Here is a 19,225-nt window from a genome sequence, read left to right as displayed (position 1 = left end):
TGAACAAGGTAGTTAACCCACTGTTCCTAGGCCGTCATAGAAAATACTTGAAACCCTTGTAAGTGAACAGCTAAAAGAGTTTTTATTTACTAACTCTATTTTATCAATGTACCAATCGGGCTTCAGGAAGAAGCCTAGCACAATTACAGCAGCCATGAAGGTTTTAAATGATATCAGCCCTTGACAAAAAACAGCACTGTGTCTCACTTTTTATTGATCTCTCTAAGGCTTTTGATACAGTTGATCATGCTATACTAAGGCAGAGATTGTCGAGTGTAGGTCTTTCGAAGCATGCAGTTGCATGGTTTGCTAACTATCTGTCTGATAGAACGCAGTGCACTCAATTTGATGGGCTTATGTCTGTTAAATTGTATGTCTTGAATGGTGTGCCCCAAGGCTCTGTACTTGGTCCTCTCTTATCCACTATTTATATAAATTATTTAGACAAAAATGTCCAAAATGCACAACTTCATTTTTATGCTGATGATACTGTTATTTACTGTTTGTGCCTCGTCTCTTACAAAAGCTTTCCAGAACTTGCAAACTGCTTTTTATACTGTTCAACATACCTTGTGTGAATTGAAGCTTATCCTCAATACTGACAAAACTAAACTAATGGTGTTTTCTAAAGCAAGAAATAGACCTCTGAACCTTTCACCTATTACTACCTGTCAGGGCAAGGAGATAGAGGTTGTAACCTCATATAAATATCTTGGAATTTTAATTGATGATGGCCTCTCTTTTAAATTGCATATTCAACAATTTACAAAAACATTGAAGCTGAAATTGGGATTTTATTTTAGGAATAAGGCCTGCTTTTCTTTTGAAGCCAGAAGGATGGCTAGTATCAGCTACATTTATGCCTATACTAGACTATGGCAATATTTTATATATGAATGCTTCCGCTCAGTGTTTGAGATCAATTGACACTCTTTATCGTGGCACTTTGAGATTTATTTTAAACTGCAAAACCCTTACGCACCACTGCACTTTGTATACCATGGTTGGCTGGCCTTCTCTAGTCACTCGTAGGCTCAGTCACTGGTATACTTTTATTTACAAAGCCATTTTGGGTTTACTACCTTTTTATTTGTGCATTTTCATTGTTCAGAAATGTGGTGGGTCGTCTCTTCGTTCGCTGGACTTTATCCTGCTAACTGTTCCAAATGTCCGAACTGAATTTGGTAAAAGGGCTTTTATGCACTCTGCGCCATCGTCTTGGAACACCTTACAAAATACTTTTAAACTGGAAGAACTTGTCCTGATTGGTGTTTTTAAATCACTGATGAAGGATTTTGAGGCTGATTCCCTGACCTGTCAATGTTTTTAATTTGCTGTTTTATACTCTTGTGAATTCAATGGTTTTTACTAGATTACTTGTAGTTTTTCATGTTGTCTGTCTGTCATTTTTTTGTAATGACTTGATGCTGCCTATCTTGGCCAGGGCGCTCTTGAAAAATAGATTTTAATCTCAATGAGCCCTTCCTGGTTAAATAATGGTTAAATAAATAAGAATAAGAATGTGTTCTTAACTGACTTGCCAAGTAAAATAAAGGTAAAAATAAAATAGGGTGCAGAATTACATTACCTGCTGTCAGATCACAGAGAAACACCATCAGCCAGGCAATCAGTGGTGTCATCCCTACACACACACATACACACACACACACCAATTATACAGTGCATTTGGAAAGTATTCAGACTCCGTGATTTTTTTTGACATTTAGTTAAATTACAGCTTTATTCTAAATGGATTAAATAAATAAAAAATCCTCATCAAACTATACACACCCTACCCCATATAGACAAAGCGAAAACAGGTATTTAGACATTTCAGAAATTTGATTAAAAATGTAAAAATAAATACCTTATTTACATAAGTATTCAGACCCTTTGCTATGAGACTGGAAATTGAGCTCAGGCGCATCCTGTTTCCATTGATCTTCCTTGAAATGTTTCTACAACTTGATTGGCGTCCACCTATGGTAAATTCTACTGATTGGACATGATTTGGAAAGGCACACACCTGTCTATATAAGGCCCCACAGTAAATAGTGCTTAGCAAAAACCAAGCCATGAGGTCGAAGGAATTATCCGTAGAGTTCCGAGACAAGACCATGTTGAGGCACAGATCTGGGGAAGGGTACCAAAAAATGTATGCAGCACTGAAGGTCCCCAAGAACACAGTGGCCTCCATCATTCTTCGGTGGAAGACGTTTGGAACCACCGAACTGGTGGTCACTCTGATAGAGCTCCTAAGGAGTTCCTCTGTGGAGATGGGAGAACCTTCCAGAAGGATAACCATCTCTGCAGTACTCCACCAATCAGACCTTTATGGTAGAGTGGCCAGACGAAGCCACTCCTCAGTAAAATGCACATGACAACCCACTGGGAGTTAACCCTAACACTAACCCTTTATGGTAGAGTGGCCAGAAGAAGCCACTCCTCAGTAAAAGGCACATGACAACCCGCTGGGTATTAACCCTAACACTAACCCTTTACAGGAGAGTGGCCAGACGAAGCCACTCCTCAGTAAAAGGCACATGAAGCCCGCTTGGAGTTTGCCAAAAGGAACCTAATGGACTCAGACCATGAGAATCAAGATTCTCAAGAACTGTTTGGCCTGAATGCCAAGCGTCACATCTGGAGGAAACCAGGCACCATCCCTACGGTGAAGCATGGTGGTGGCAGCATCATGCTGTGGGGATGTTTTCAGCGGCAGGGACTGGGAGACTAGTCAGCATGAAGGGAAAGACGAACAGAGCAAAGTACAGAGAGAACCTTGATGAAAACCTGCTCCAGAGCGCTCAGGATCACAGACTGGGGTGAAGGATCACCTTCCAACAGGACAATGACCCTAAGCACACAGCCAAGACAACGCAGGAGTGGCTTCTGAACAAGCTAGCTTCCGTCCTCCTCTGTGTACATTGATTCAATACAAAACCTAGGAGGCTCATGGTTCTCAACCCCTTCCATTGACTTACACAGTGGCTGCGGTCCAAACACTGAAAAGACACCCCCTTGTCCACTTACCCTTGCCTTATTCCCTTGGGGTATCCCCGTCGCCATCTTGGAGGGTGGTCCAAATAATTAGCCAAGCAAGGGAAGTTTGCACGTAAGGCCATCAGCCCTCGTTTTTAGTCGGCTGTGCGAGTGTATAATTATGTTCACTCCGGGGCCTGAAACTCCCCATAATTAAATTTGTGACGATTGAAGAAAAGTGCCAAAACGTAAAAATAATATCAAAGGAGAAGTCAACATACAAGTGTAAGTAAAAATGAATGCCATAAAGTTAGAAATTGTGCTACTAACGCATTTTCCTTCTTCAGAACTTCCAGCTTGGCAGGCTAACGTTGGTTAGCTAATTCATTTGCTAGCTATCATACAGTAGGCGTAAATTAATAATTATATATTTAATATATGTAGACTTGCAATCATAATTGACTGTAGCACATATAAAGCACCCACAAGTTACTGGTGGCTGAAAACACAATCATCGCGGGACGAACGAGTGACGAATTTCCGGCCAATGGTGGTCCATTTAAAATCATTCCTGCCTCCTTCGCCCCTCGCCCTGCAAGTGTATACTCGTCACACATCATGATACGCCATCAGAAGTGTCCACTTATTTGAGGGCTGAGTGGACAGGGTGTGTCTGTTAAGTGTTTGGACCGCAGGCAGTAATTATGACAACTTTCTGTTAAATATGACGTTACTTTAGGTAATATGGTGACAATGCTGTGTGTAGCGGCTATGAGATCGTTTGGCCTAGAAAGGTTTTTTCACATACAGCTGATGTGTTGTGCATTGAAGTCCATAAGCGAAGGGAAAAGGTGAGAGAAGGAGAGCGCATAGATGTGAGAAGGAATAAAACGTGGCTGCTATGAAAGTGAACTGTGTTTACGCGTGACCAGGGGTGTATTCATTCTGCCAATTCTGTTGAAAAACGTTTCTTATTAAACAGAAGCAAATGGAGCGAAACGGGGATAAACATACCTGAATTTGTCCAATAGAAACTCTTGCTTGCAACTGTTGGACAAATGATAAAACCCTAGGTCAGCTAGATGCAGATCTCTCGACCTGTGTGTTCCTACGCTGTAAACCTTCATTCATAGACCCTCTCTTTCTAAAATGATCTGCCAAAATTGTTGCAACCCCTATTACTAGCCTGTTCAACCTCTCTTCTGTGTCGTCTGAGAGCCCCAAAGATTGGAAAGCTGCCACGGTTATCCCCCTCTTCAAAGGGGGAGAAACTCTAGACCCAAACTGCTACAGACCTACAGTGAAGAAGACTCGAGGCTGTAATCGCTGCCAAAGGTGCTTTAACAAAGTACTGAGTAAAGGGTCTAAATATTTATGTAAATGTGATATTGCATCTTTTTTTATTGTATACATTTGCAAAAATGTATAAAAACCTGTTTTTGCTTTGTCATTATGGGGTATTATGATGTCATTATGGGGTATTATGATGTCATTATGTGGTATTATGATGTCATTATGGGGTATTGTGATGTCATTATGGGGTATTGTGTGTAGATTGATGAGGGGAAAAACGATTTAATACATTTTCGAATAAGGCTGTAACGTACAAAATATGAAAAAGGTCAAGGGGTCAGAATACTTTCCGAATGCACTATAGACTGATAAATAACATTTTTAATGGTCTCTGTTGCTTATAGAAACAGTGACACGAACAGCAGAGAAATGTTACAAACTAACAAACTAACATTGGACCTACCTGCATCAAATGGCCCAACTCCTCCTCGGTGTCCTGTTTTAATGTCCCAACTCCTCCTCAGTGTCCTGTTTTAATGTCCCAACTCCTCCTCAGTGTCCTGACGTCCCAACTCCTCCTCAGTGTCCTGTTTTAACGTCCCAACTTCTCCTCGGAATCCTTGTCAGATAGATCCACAGTAACATCCCACATCAGTTAAGCGTTACAATGCAAGAGAGAGAGAGAGAGAGAGTAATGTGTGTGTGTGTGTGTGTGTGTGTGTGTGTGTGTGTGTGTGTGTGTGTGTGTGTGTGTGTGTGTGTGTGTGAGACAGGAACCATATTTTACCTGTCTGTCTGGCGTTAAGTAGAGCTGCATATCTCCCAGAGAGAAACCCTACTGGGGATATGGAAAAAGTGTGTGTGTGTGTGTGAGACCCTTCATGCTCAGATTATTATGGAGGAGACTTCTGGGTAAAACAACATCTCATCTCCCAGAACACACTGAGGCTCCTCTCTCTCTCTCACTAGGTTGTAGCAACTTCATGATGGGTATAGGGAACATTTGAGTATCATGTCATAGCCTGAACCTGTCACTGTTACATTGAACTGGGTGAATGGAATATGAATGACAGTAACCTAAACCTATCACTGTTACATTGAACTGGGTGAATGGAATATGAATGACAGTAACCTAAACCTATCACTGTTACATTGAGCTGGGTGAATGGAATATGAATGACAGTAACCTAAACCTATCACTGTTACATTGAGCTGGGTGAATGGAATATGAATGACAGTAACCTAAACCTATCACTGTTACATTGAACTGGGTGAATGGAATATGAATGACAGTCACCTAAACCTATCACTGTTACATTGAACTGGGTGAATATGAATGACAGTCACCTAAACCTATCCCTGTTACATTGAACTGGGTGAATATGAATGACAGTAACCTAAACCTATCACTGTTACATTGAACTGGGTGAATGGAATATGAATGACAGTCACCTAAACCTATCACTGTTACATTGAACTGGGTGAATGGAATATGAATGACAGTCACCTAAACCTATCCCTGTTACATTGAACTGGGTGAATATGAATGACAGTAACCTAAACCTATCACTGTTACATTGAGCTGGGTGAATGGAATATGAATGACAGTAACCTAAACCTATCACTGTTACATTGAACTGGCTGAATGGAATATGAATGACAGTCACCTAAACCTATCACTGTTACATTGAACTGGGTGAATGGAATATGAATGACAGTCACCTAAACCTATCACTGTTACATTGAACTGGGTGAATGGAATATGAATGACAGTCACCTAAACCTATCACTGTTACATTGAACTGGGTGAATATGAATGACAGTCACCTAAACCTATCACTGTTACATTGAACTGGGTGAATGGAATATGAATGACAGTCACCTAAACCTATCACTGTTACATTGAACTGGGTGAATGGAATATGAATGACAGTCACCTAAACCTATCACTGTTACATTGAACTGGGTGAATGGAATATGAATGCCAGTCACCTAAACCTATCACTGTTACATTGAACTGGGTGAATGGAATATGAATGACAGTCACCTAAACCTATCACTGTTACATTGAACTGGGTGAATATGAATGACAGTCACCTAAACCTATCCCTGTTACATTGAACTGGGTGAATATGAATGACAGTAACCTAAACCTATCACTGTTACATTGAGCTGGGTGAATGGAATATGAATGACAGTAACCTAAACCTATCACTGTTACATTGAACTGGCTGAATGGAATATGAATGACAGTCACCTAAACCTATCACTGTTACATTGAACTGGGTGAATGGAATATGAATGACAGTCACCTAAACCTATCACTGTTACATTGAACTGGGTGAATATGAATGACAGTCACCTAAACCTATCCCTGTTACATTGAACTGGGTGAATATGAATGACAGTAACCTAAACCTATCACTGTTACATTGAGCTGGGTGAATGGAATATGAATGACAGTAACCTAAACCTATCACTGTTACATTGAACTGGCTGAATGGAATATGAATGACAGTCACCTAAACCTATCACTGTTACATTGAACTGGGTGAATGGAATATGAATGACAGTCACCTAAACCTATCACTGTTACATTGAACTGGGTGAATGGAATATGAATGACAGTCACCTAAACCTATCACTGTTACATTGAACTGGGTGAATATGAATGACAGTCACCTAAACCTATCACTGTTACATTGAACTGGGTGAATGGAATATGAATGACAGTCACCTAAACCTATCACTGTTACATTGAACTGGGTGAATGGAATATGAATGACAGTCACCTAAACCTATCCCTGTTACATTGAACTGGGTGAATATGAATGACAGTAACCTAAACCTATCACTGTTACATTGAGCTGGGTGAATGGAATATGAATGACAGTAACCTAAACCTATCACTGTTACATTGAACTGGCTGAATGGAATATGAATGACAGTCACCTAAACCTATCACTGTTACATTGAACTGGGTGAATGGAATATGAATGACAGTCACCTAAACCTATCACTGTTACATTGAACTGGGTGAATGGAATATGAATGACAGTCACCTAAACCTATCACTGTTACATTGAACTGGGTGAATATGAATGACAGTCACCTAAACCTATCACTGTTACATTGAACTGGGTGAATGGAATATGAATGACAGTCACCTAAACCTATCACTGTTACATTGAACTGGGTGAATGGAATATGAATGACAGTCACCTAAACCTATCACTGTTACATTGAACTGGGTGAATGGAATATGAATGCCAGTCACCTAAACCTATCACTGTTACATTGAACTGGCTGAATGGAATATGAATGACAGTCACCCAACATGTTGTAATAGAAATAAGGCCAAGCTCATGAAAACAAACTGTCATCCCTCAAAAAAAAAATCTCATAAATTTGTCTAAAAACCTGTTTTTGCTTTGTCATTATGGGGTATTGTGATGTCATTATGGGGTATTATGATGTCATTATGGGGTATTGTGTGTAGATTGACAAGGGGAAAAACATATTTAATACATTTTAGAATAAGGCTGTAACGTACAAAATATGGAAAAAGTCAAGGGCTCTGAATACTTTTCGAATGCACTGTAAGTAACTGTAGTGTGTACAGTACTCTATATATTTTGTACCAATTCTCTCTGTCTCTCAGTTCAATTCAATTCAATGAAAAGGGCTTTATTGGCATGGGAAACATATGTTAACATTGCTAAAGCAAGTGAAATAGATAATAAACTAAAGTTAAATATTCAATCAAAAACGTTTCAAAGGAATAGACATTTCAAATGTGCAAATAGTTAAAGTACAAAAGGGAAAATAAATAAACATAAATATGGGTTGTATTTACAATGGTGTTTGTTCTTCACAGGTTGCCCTTTTCTTGTGGCAACAGGTCACAAATCTTGCTGTTGTGATTCCACACTGTGGTATTTCACCCAATGGGAGTTTATCAAAATTAACCCCCCCCCTCTCTCTCCCTCCTCTATCTCCCTCCCCTCTCTTTCTCTCCCCCCTCCCCCTCTGTTTCACTCTCCCCCCTCTCTCTCTCCCCTCTCCACAGTGTTTGGGGTGTAGACATGTTGTCATAGCAGAGGCCAGATGGCCCTACTCTGTTCTACGTGTTCTCTCCCCCTCCCCTCTCTCTCTCTGTCTCTCTCTCTCTGTCTCTTACTCTCTCTCTCTCTCTCTCTCCCTTTCCCCCCTCTCGCTCTCTCTCTCTCCGCCCCCCCCCCTCTCCTCTCCCTCTCTCCGCTCCCCCCTCTCTCTCTCTTCCCCCCTCCCCCCTCTCTCTCTTCCCACCTCTCCCCCCCTCTCTTTCTCCCCCCCCCCTCTCTTTCTCTCCCCCCTCCCCCTCTGTTTCACTCTCCCCCCTCTCTCTCTCTCTCTCTCTCCCCCTTCTCTCTCTCTCTCTCCCCCTCTCTCTCTCTCCCCTCTCATCTCTCCACAGTGTTTGGGGTATAGACATGTTTCCATAGCAGAGGCCAGATGGCCCTACTCTGTTCTATGTGTTCTCTCTCTCTCTCTCTCTCTCTCTCTCTCCTTTCCCCCCTCTCTCCCCCCTCTCTCTCTCTCTCTCCGCTCCCCCCCACTCTCTCTCTCTCTCTCTCCCCCCCTCTCTCTCTCTCCGCTCCCCCTCTCTCTCCCCCCCTCTCTCTCCCCCCTCTCTCTCTCTCTCTCCGCTCCCCCCCTCTCTCTCTCTCTCACTCTCCCCCTCTCTCTCTCCCCTCCCTCTCTCCGCTCCCCCCTCTCTCTTTCCCCCCTCGCTCTCTCTCTCTGTCTCTCACTCTCTCACTCTCTCCCCCCCTCTCTCCCCACCCCTCTCTCTCTCTTCCCCCTCTCTCCACCCCTCTCTCTCCCCCCCCCCTCTCTCTCTCCCCTCCCCCTCTCTCTCTCTCTCTCTCCCCCCCTCTCTCTCTCCCCAGTGATTGGGGTGTAGACATGTTGCCATAGCAGAGGCCAGATGGCCCTACTCTGTTCTATGTGTTCTCTATCCCTCCCCTCTCTCTCTCTCTCTCTCTCCCTCTCTCTCTCCGCCCCCCCTCTCTCTCCTCTCCCTCTCTCCGCTCCCCCCCTCTCTCTCTCTCTCTTCCCCCCTCTCCCCCCTCTCTCTCTCCCCCCCTCTCTCTCCCCTCTCTTTCTCTCCCCCCTCTCTTTCTCTCCCCCCTCCCCCTCTGTTTCACTCTCCCCCCCTCTGTTTCACTCTCCCCCCCTCCTCTCTCCTCCTCCCCCTCTCTCTCCTCCCCCTCTCTCTCTCCGCTCCCCCCGCCCCCCCCCTCTCTCTCTTCCCCTCTCTCTCTTCCCCCCTCTCTCTCCCCCCTCTCTCCGCTCCCCTCCCTCTCTCTCTCTCCCCCCCCCCCCCCCCCTCTCTTCCCCCCTCTCATCTCTCCACAGTGTTTGGGGTATTGACGTGTTTCCATAGCTGGGGCCCAACGTGTTTGCTAATTATTACCATCCAGTAACTAAGTTGTATTATTACACCACCACCATGTTAGCTATAAGTGTGTGTGTATGTATATGTGTGTATGTGTGTGTATGTGTGTGCGTGTGTGTGTGTGTGTGGTTCTGTCCTGCTGAGTCACAGATTAATCTCTCCAATCTCCTTTCCATCTGCTGGTTCCACTGTGAGAGGTAATGAGTCCTACATATGTTGACGCTTGCACCAACACACATTCAAACAGTTTGGACACATCTACTCATTCCAGGGTGCCAAAGCACAGTCAAACATGAACACATTCAGGAAGGGTCAAGAGTTCAGACACATCTACTCATCCCAGGGTGCCAAAGCACAGTCAAACATGAACACATTCAGGACCAGTCAAGAGTTCAGACACATCTACTCATCCCAGGGTGCCAAAGCACAGTCAAACATGAACACATTCAGGACCAGTCAAAAGTTCAGACACATCTACTCATCCCAGGGTGCCAAAGCACAGTCAAACATGAACACATTCAGGACCAGTCAAAAGTTCAGACACATCTACTCATCCCAGGGTGCCAAAGCACAGTCAAACATGAACACATTCAGGACCAGTCAAGAGTTCAGACACATCTACTCATCCCAGGGTGCCAAAGCACAGTCAAACATGAACACATTCAGGACCAGTCAAAAGTTCAGACACATCTACTCATTCCAGGGTTTTTCTTTATTTTGACTATTTTCTACATTGTAGAATATTAATGAAGACATCAACACTTTTTTGATTACTACATGATTCAAAATGTGTCATTTCATTGTTTTGACGTATTCATTAATATTCTACAATGTAGAAAATAGGAAAAAAAACCCTGGAATGAATATGTACAAACTTTTGACTGGTGCTGTAAATTTACAGTATTGCTGTCAAAGGCAGCTAGAGGAAGCACTGTCTAGTCTGTCCTTATAGCTGTATCATCATGATGACTTGACCAGGGAGTTCTAGTGTTCTAATTCTACTGTTCTAGTTCTACTGTTCTAGATCTACAGTTCCAGATGTACTGTTGTAATTGTAGTTCTATTGTTCTAGTTCTACTGTTCTAGTTCCATTGTTCTAGTTCCACTGTTCTAGATGTACTGTTCTATATTTACTGTTCTAATTGTAGCTCTACTGTTGTAGTCCTACAGTTGTAGTTCTACGGTTCCAGATATACTGTTCTAATTGTAGTTCTACTGTTCTAGTTATACTGTTATAGTTCCACTGTTCTAGTTCCACTGTTCTAGTTCCACTGTTCTAGATGTACTGTTCTAATTGTAGCTCTACTGTTGTAGTCCTACAGTTGTAGTTCTACGGTTCCAGATATACTGTTCTAATTGTAGTTCTACTGTTCTAGTTATACTGTTCTAGTTCCATTGTTCTAGTTCCACTGTTCTAGTCCCACTGTTCTAGATGTACTGTTCTATATTTACTGTTCTAATTGTAGCTCTACTGTTGTAGTCCTACAGTTGTAGTTCTACGGTTCCAGATATACTGTTCTAATTGTAGTTCTACTGTTCTAGTTCTACTGTTCTAGTTCCACTGTTCTAGATCTACTGTTCTAGTTGTAACTCTACTGTTGTAGTTCTACAGTTGTAGTTCTACAGTTCCAGATATACTGTTCTAATTATAGTTCTACTGTTCTAGTTCCACTGTTCTAGTTCTACTGTTCTAGATCTACTGTTCTAGTTGTAACTCTACAGTTGTAGTTCTACAGTTGTAGTTCTACAGTTCCAGATATACTCTTCTAATTGTAGTTCTACTGTTCTAGTTCTACTGTTCTAGTTCCACTGTTCTAGTTCTACTGTTCTAGATCTACTGTTCTAGTTGTAACTCTACTGTTGTAGTTCTACTGTTCTATATTTACTGCTCTAATTATAGTTCTACTGTTCTATATTTACTGCTCTAATTATAGTTCTACTGTTCTAGATCTACTGTTCTAGTTGTAACTCTACAGTTGTAGTTCTACAGTTGTAGTTCTACAGTTCCAGATATACTCTTCTAATTGTAGTTCTACTGTTCTAGTTATACTGTTCTAGTTCTACTGTTCTAGTTCCACTGTTCTAGATCTACTGTTCTAGATCTACTGTTCTAGTTCAACTGTTCCAATAATTATAATAGTTTAGTTCAATTGTTGTAGTTCTAGTGTTGTAGTTCTAGTGTTGTAGTTCTAGTGTTGTAGTCATTTCCGGTCACAACTTGTAGACTTGTTTACGTGCTGCTGTGCGGTTTGTTGCTAACCTTACTTTGCTACCTGCCAACTTTACGGTTTGTACTTTTTAATTACTGTTTATATTTACATTTTTTACCCTCGCTCAACTTTTTTCATTCAATTTTTTCCCCTCGGACGCTTTATCTGGACATGGTTCATCAGGACCTCCACCAGCCGAAGATAAGTAGTAACATTAACATGATGCTTTATCTGGACGTGGTTCTACAGGACCTCCACCAGCCGAAGATAAGTAGTAACATTAACATGATGCTTTACCTGGACGTGGTTCTACAGGACCTCCACCAGCCAACCAGTAGTAACATTAACATTATGCTTTATCTGGACGTGGTTCTACAGGACCTCCACCAGCCAACCAGTAGTAACATTAACATGATGCTTTATCTGGACGTGGTTCATCAGGACCTCCACCAGCCAACCAGTAGTAACATTAACATGATGCTTTATCTGGACGTGGTTCTACAGGACCTCCACCAGCCAACCAGTAGTAACATTAACATGATGCTTTATCTGGACGTGGTTCATCAGGACCTCCACCAGCCAACCAGTAGTAACATTAACATGATGCTTTATCTGGACATGGTTCATCAGGACCTCCACCAGCCGAAGATAAGTAGTAACATTAACATGATGCTTTATCTGGACGTGGTTCTACAGGACCTCCACCAGCCGAAGATAAGTAGTAACATTAACATGATGCTTTACCTGGACGTGGTTCTACAGGACCTCCACCAGCCAACCAGTAGTAACATTAACATTATGCTTTATCTGGACGTGGTTCTACAGGACCTCCACCAGCCAACCAGTAGTAACATTAACATGATGCTTTATCTGGATGTGGTTCATCAGGACCTCCACCAGCCAACCAGTAGTAACATTAACATGATGCTTTATCTGGACGTGGTTCTACAGGACCTCCACCAGCCAACCAGTAGTAACATTAACATGATGCTTTATCTGGACGTGGTTCATCAGGACCTCCAACAGCCAACCAGTAGTAACATTAACATGATGCTTTATCTGGACGTGGTTCTACAGGACCTCCACCAGCCAACCAGTAGTAACATTAACATGATGCTTTATCTGGACGTGGTTCATCAGGACCTCCACCAGCCAAAGATAAGTAGTAACATTAACATGATGCCTTTGAATTGCAGTCACTGTACACATAATATCTGGACCCTCTCTTTCTAAACCGCCGCCATTGTTGCAACCCCTATTACCAGTCTGTTCAACCTCTCTTTCGTATCGTCCGAGATCCCTAAAGATTGGAAAGCTGCCGCGGCCAAACTGTTACAGACCTATATCCATACCGCCCTGCCTTTCTAAAGTCTTCGAAAGCCAAGTTAACTAACAGATCACTGACCATTTCGAATCCCACCGTACCTTCTCCGCTGTGCAATCAGGTTTCTGAGCTGGTCAGGGGTGCACCTCAGCCACGCTCAAGGTACTAAACAATATCATAACCGCCACTGATAAAAGACAATACTGTGCAGCCGTCTTCATCGACCTGGCCAAGGCTTTCGACTCAGGGTAGCCTAGTGGTTAGAGCGTTGGACTAGTAACCGAAAGGTTGCAAGTTCGAATCCCTGAGCTGACAAGGTACAAATCTGTCGTTCTGCCCCTGAACAGGCAGTTAACCCACTGTTCCTAGGCCGTCATTGAAAATAAGAATTTGTTCTTAACTGACTTGCCTAGTTAAATAAAGGTAAAAAAAAGCATTCTTATCAGCAGACTCAACAGCCTTGGTTTCTCAAATGACTGCCTCGCCTGGTTCACCAACTACTTGTCAGATAGAGTTCAGTGTGTCAAATCGGAGGGCCTGTTGTCCGGACCGCTGGCAGTCTCTATGGAGGTACCACAGGGTTCAATTCTCGGGCCGACTCTCTTCTCTGTATACATCAATGATGTCGCTCTTGCTACTGGTGATCCACCTCTACGCAGACGACACCATTCTGTATACATTTGGCCCTTCTTTGGGTCCCTTCAAATGTTCTACTTTTAAACTCAGACAAAACAGAGATGCTAGTTCTAGATCCCAAGAAACAAAGAGATCTTCTGTTGAATCTGACAATTAATCTTGATGGTTGTACAGTCGTCTCAAATAAAACTGTGAAGGACCTCGGCGTTACTCTGGACCCTGATCTCTCTTTTGACGAACATATCAAGACTGTTTGAAGTACAGCTTTATTCCATCTACGTAACATTGCAAAAATCTGAAACTTTCTGTCCAAACATATTGCAGAAAAATGTTTCATTGCTTTTGCCACTTCTAGGTTAGACAACTGCAATGCTCTACTTTCCGGCTACCCGGATAAAGCACTAAATAAACTTCAGTTAGTGCTAAACACTGCTGCTAGAATCTTGACTAGAACCAAACAATGTGATCATATTCCTCCAGTGCTAGCCTCTCTACACTGGCTTCCTGTTAAGGCAAGGGCTGATTTCAAGGTTTTACTGCTAACCTACAAAGCATTACATGAGCTTGCTCCTAACTATCTTTCTGATTTGGTCCTGCCGTACATACCTACACGTACGCTACGTTCACAAGACGCAGAGTTTCTAAGCAGCTGGAGGCAGGGCTTTCTTCTATGGAGCTCAATTATTATGGAAAGGTCTGCCTATCCATGTGAGAGAAGCAGACTCGGTCTCAACTTTTAAGTCTGTACTGAAGACTCATCTCTTCAGTGGGTCATATGATTGAGTGTAGTCTGGCCCAGGAGTGTGAAGGTGAACGGAAAGGCACAAGAGCAAGGAACCACCCTTGCTGTCTCTGACTGGCTGTCTCCCCTCTCTCCACTGGGATTCTCTGCCTCTGACCCTATTACAGGGGCTGAGTCACTGGCTTACTAGTGCTCTTCCATGCAGTCCCTAGGAGAGGTGCATCACTTGAGAGGGTTGAGTCACAGACGTGATCTTCCTGTCCGGTTTTGCGCCCCCTCGGGCCCGTGTGGTGGAGGAGATCTTTGTGGGCTATACTCAGCCTTGTTTCAGGGTAGTAGGTTGGTAGATATCCCTCTAGTGGTGTGGGGGCTATACTCAGCCTTGTCTCAGGGTAATAGGTTGGTGGTCTGATGATATCCCTCAAGTGGTGTGGGGGCTATACTCAGTCTTGTCTCAGGGTAGTAGGGTGGTAGATATCTCTCTAGTGGTGTGGGGGCTATACTCAGCCTTGTCTCAGGGTAGTAGGATGGTAGATATCCCTCTAGTGGTTTGGGGGCTATACTCAGCCTGGTCTCAGGGTAGTAGGGTGGTAGATAACCCTCTAGTGGTGCGGGGGCTATACTCAGCCTGGTCTCAGGGTAGTAGGGTGGTAGATATCCCTCTAGTGGTGTGGGGGCTATACTCAGCCTGGTCTCAGGGTAGTAGGTTGGTAGATATCCATCTAGTGGTGTGGGGGCTATACTCAGCCTTGTCTCAGGGTAGTAGGGTGGTAGATATCCCTCTAGTGGTGTGGGGGCTATACTCAGCCTGGTCTCAGGGTAGTAAGTTGGTGGTCTGTTTATATCCATCTAGTAGTGTGCGGGCTGTGCTTTGGCATAGTGGGTGGGGTTAAATCCAGCCTGGTTGGCCCTGTCCAGGGGTATTGTCGGACGGGGTCACAGTGTCCCCCGATCCTCCCTTCTCAGCCTCCAGTATCTATGGTGCAATAGTTCATGTGCTGGGGGGCTGGGGTCAGTCTGTTATATCTGATGTAATTCTCCTGTCTTATCAGGTGTCATGTGTGAATTTAAGTATGATCCCTCTAATTCTCTCTCTTTCCCTCTCTCCCTGCCTGAACCCTAGGACCATGCCTCAGGACTACCTAGCCTGATGACTCCTGGCTGTCCCCAGTCCACCTGGTCATGCTGCTGTTCCAGTTTCAACTGTTCTGCCTGCGGCTATGGAACCCTAACCCTAACCCTAACCTGTTCACCGGAAGTGCTACCTTGTCCTGGACCTGCTGTTTTTGACTCTCTCTCTCTACCGCACCTCTCGACCTCTGAATGCTTGGCTATGAAAAGCCAACTGACATTTACTCCTGAGGTACTGACCTTTTGCACCCTCTACACCCACTGTGAATATTATTTGACACTGCTGGTCATCTATGGACGTTTGAACATCTTGAAGAAGAATCTAGCCTTATGCACAGTTATAATCTCCAACCGGTACAGCCAGAAGAGGTCTGATCACCCCTCAGAGCCTGGTTCCTCTCTAGGTGTCTTCCTAGGTTCCTGCCTTTCTAGAGAGTTTTTCCTAGCCACCATGCTTCTACATCTGCATTTCTCCATGTTTGGGGTTTTAGGCTGGGTTTCTGTATTGCGTGAGTGATTGGAATACATTTTGAATGATTAGCTTACCTGTGCAATATTGACGTAAGCTCAGAACCACTTGTGTTTCAAACTAGGTCTTGTTTTATCAATTGCTGTGTTGATCAATGGACAGTTTATTACCTCTGTCAAAATAACATGTAGCTTGAAGTTGTTTGTACTTGTATTTCTTTTTGCAATAAAGATGGTGGAGCAACAATAATACACACTTACAACAGGCCTATATTAAAAAATACATACAGCCAAATGATAGATATGGTTCTGTATATCCATCTACAGTGCCTTCGCAAAGTATTCAGACCTCTTGACTTTTTCCACATTTTGTTAATTTACAGTCTTAGTGTAAAATGTATTAAATGTTTTTTTCCCCCTCATCAAGCTACACACAATACCCCATAATGACATCACAATACCCCATAATGACATCACAATACCCCATAATGACATCACAATACCCCATATCGACAAAGCAAAAACAAGTTTTTAGAAAAGTTGGCAAAAACCCCCAAAATATCACATTTACATAAGTATTCAGACCCTTTACTTAGTACTTTGTTAAAGCACCTTTGGCAGTGATTACAGCCTCCAGTCTTCTTGGGTATGACGCTACAAGCTTGGCACACCTGTATTTGGGGAGTTTCTCCCATTCCTCTCTGCAGATCCTTTCAAGTTCTGGCTGGTTTGGATGAGGTCCTGAGAGCTCTGGAGCAGGTTTTCATCAAGGATCTCTCTGTACTTTGATCCGTTCATCTTTCACTTGATCCTGACTAGTCTCCAAGTCCCTACGACTGAAAAACATCCCCAGAGCATGATGCTGCCACCACCATGCTTCACCGTAGGGATGGTGCCAGGTTTCCTCCAGACATGATGCTGCCACCACCATGCTTCACCGTAGGGATGGTGCCAGGTTTCCTCCAGACGTGATGCTGCCACCATCATGCTTCACCGTAGGGATGGTGCCAGGTTTCCTCTGCTTGGCATTCAGGCCAAAGAGTTCAATCTTTGGCCTGAGAATCTTGCTTCTCAAGGTCTGAAATTCTTCAGGTGCCTTTTGGCAAACTCCAAGCGGGCTGTCATGTGCCTTTTACTGAGGAGTGGCTTCTATCTGACCACTCTACCATAACGGCCTAATTGGTGGAGTGTTGCAGAGATGGTTGTCCTTCTGGAAGGTTCTCCCATCTCCACTGAGGAACTCTGGAGCTCTGTCAGAGTGACCATCGGACATAACGATGGTCATTATGGCCAAACAGTTCTATTTTTGTTTCATCAGACCAGAGGACATTTCTCCAAAAAGTCCCCATGTGCAGATGCAAACCGTAGTCTGGCTTTTTATGGCGGTTTTGGAGCAGTGGCTTCTTCCTTGCTGAGCTGCCTTTCAGGTTATGTCGATATAGGACTCGTTTTACTATGGAAATAGATACTTTTGTACCTGTTTCCTCCATCCTCTTCACAAGGTCCTTTGCTGTTGTTCTGGGATTGATTTACACTTTTCGCACCAAAGTACGTTCATCTCGAGGAGACAGAACGCATCTCCTTCCTGAGCGGTATGATGGCTGCGTGGTCCCATGGTGTTTATACTTACGTACTATTGTTTGTACAGATGAACGTGATACCTTCAGGCGTTTGGAAATGGCTCCCAAGGATGAACCAGACTTGTGGAGTTCAACAACAAAAAATTCTGAGGTCTTGGCTGATTTCTTTAGATTTTCCCATGATGTCAAGCAAAGAGGCACTGAGTTTGAAGGTAGGCCTTGAAATACATCCACAGGTACACCTCCAATTGACTCAAATGATGTCAATTATCAGAAGCTTCTAAAGCCATGACATCATTTTCTGAAATTTTCCAAGCTGTTTAAAGGCTCAGTCAATTTCATGTATGTAAACTTCTGACCCACAGGAATTGTGATACAATGAATTGTCTGTAAAGAATTGTTGGAAAAGTTACTTGTGTCAAGCACAAAGTAGATGTCCTAACCTCCTTGCCAAAACTATAGTTTGTAGTTTGTTAACAAGAAATGTGTGGAGTGGTTGAAAAACAAGTTTTAATGACTACAACCTAAGTGTATGTAAACTTCCGACTTCAACTGTACATACTACCTCAATGCGTCAGTTTTGTTGCTAAATAACCAACCCGTCTATATGGACTGAAGAGTGAGACAGCTATTTAATATGACATCACTGGAGACTGAGACAAGTGTTTAAAATGACATCACTGGAGCGTGAGACAGGTTTAAATGACATCACTGGAGCATGAGACAGGTTTAAATGACATCACTGGAGACTGAGACAAGTGTTTAAAATGACATCACTGGAGCGTGAGACAGGTTTAAATGACATCACTGGAGCATGAGACAGGTTTAAATGACATCACTGGAGACTGAGACAAGTGTTTAAAATGACATCACTGGAGCGTGAGACAGGTTTAAATGACATCACTGGAGCGTGAGACAGGTTTAAATGACATCACTGGAGCATGAGACAGGTTTAAATGACATCACTGGAGTGTGAGACAGGTTTAAATGACATCACTGGAGCGTGAGACAGGTTTAAATGACATCACTGGAGCGTGAGACAGGTTTAAATGACATCACTGGAGCGTGAGACAGGTTTAAATGACATCACTGGAGCGTGAGACAGGTTTAAATGACATCGCTGGAAAGTGAGAGATCTCGAACAGTAAACCAGTCCTTAGAGATAAGACTAATGCCGCGTTCAAAACTACTGGGAATTTGTAAAAAATATAAGGTCAAATCATGACGTCAGTGAGCTCTAGAAAGAGGCCCAAGTTGGATGACCATTCAAATCGATTTCTCCTAAGTCAGAGCTCGTTTTTTATCGAATTCCCAGTTGTTTTGAACGCAGCAAAAAGTAACACTGACCTGGCAGGTTTGGTACATATTCTACTAACCCTGACCCAGCTCTGAACAGTCCTAACCCTAACCCAGCTCTGA

At 43.2% G+C, this 19,225-nt stretch overlaps 1 protein-coding gene across 1 annotated transcript in view; it reads right to left on the bottom strand.

Annotated features, from left to right (window-relative positions):
- Positions 1 to 1,640, bottom strand: part of LOC139381332 (thrombospondin-2-like) — a 53,117-nt gene extending 51,477 nt beyond the window's left edge. The window contains exon 1 of the mRNA XM_071124783.1: positions 1,589 to 1,640. Within this exon, the coding sequence (XP_070980884.1) occupies positions 1,589 to 1,640 (52 nt within the window). The remainder of the gene's footprint in view (positions 1 to 1,588) is intronic.
- Positions 1,641 to 19,225: the final 17,585 nt, after the last annotated feature.

Source organism: Oncorhynchus clarkii, chromosome 23, assembly GCF_045791955.1.
Source record: "Oncorhynchus clarkii lewisi isolate Uvic-CL-2024 chromosome 23, UVic_Ocla_1.0, whole genome shotgun sequence".
Lineage (NCBI taxonomy): Eukaryota > Metazoa > Chordata > Actinopteri > Salmoniformes > Salmonidae > Oncorhynchus > Oncorhynchus clarkii.
The sequence above is the reverse complement of the archived record's forward strand: the minus strand, read 5'-3'. Positions and strand labels throughout refer to the sequence as shown.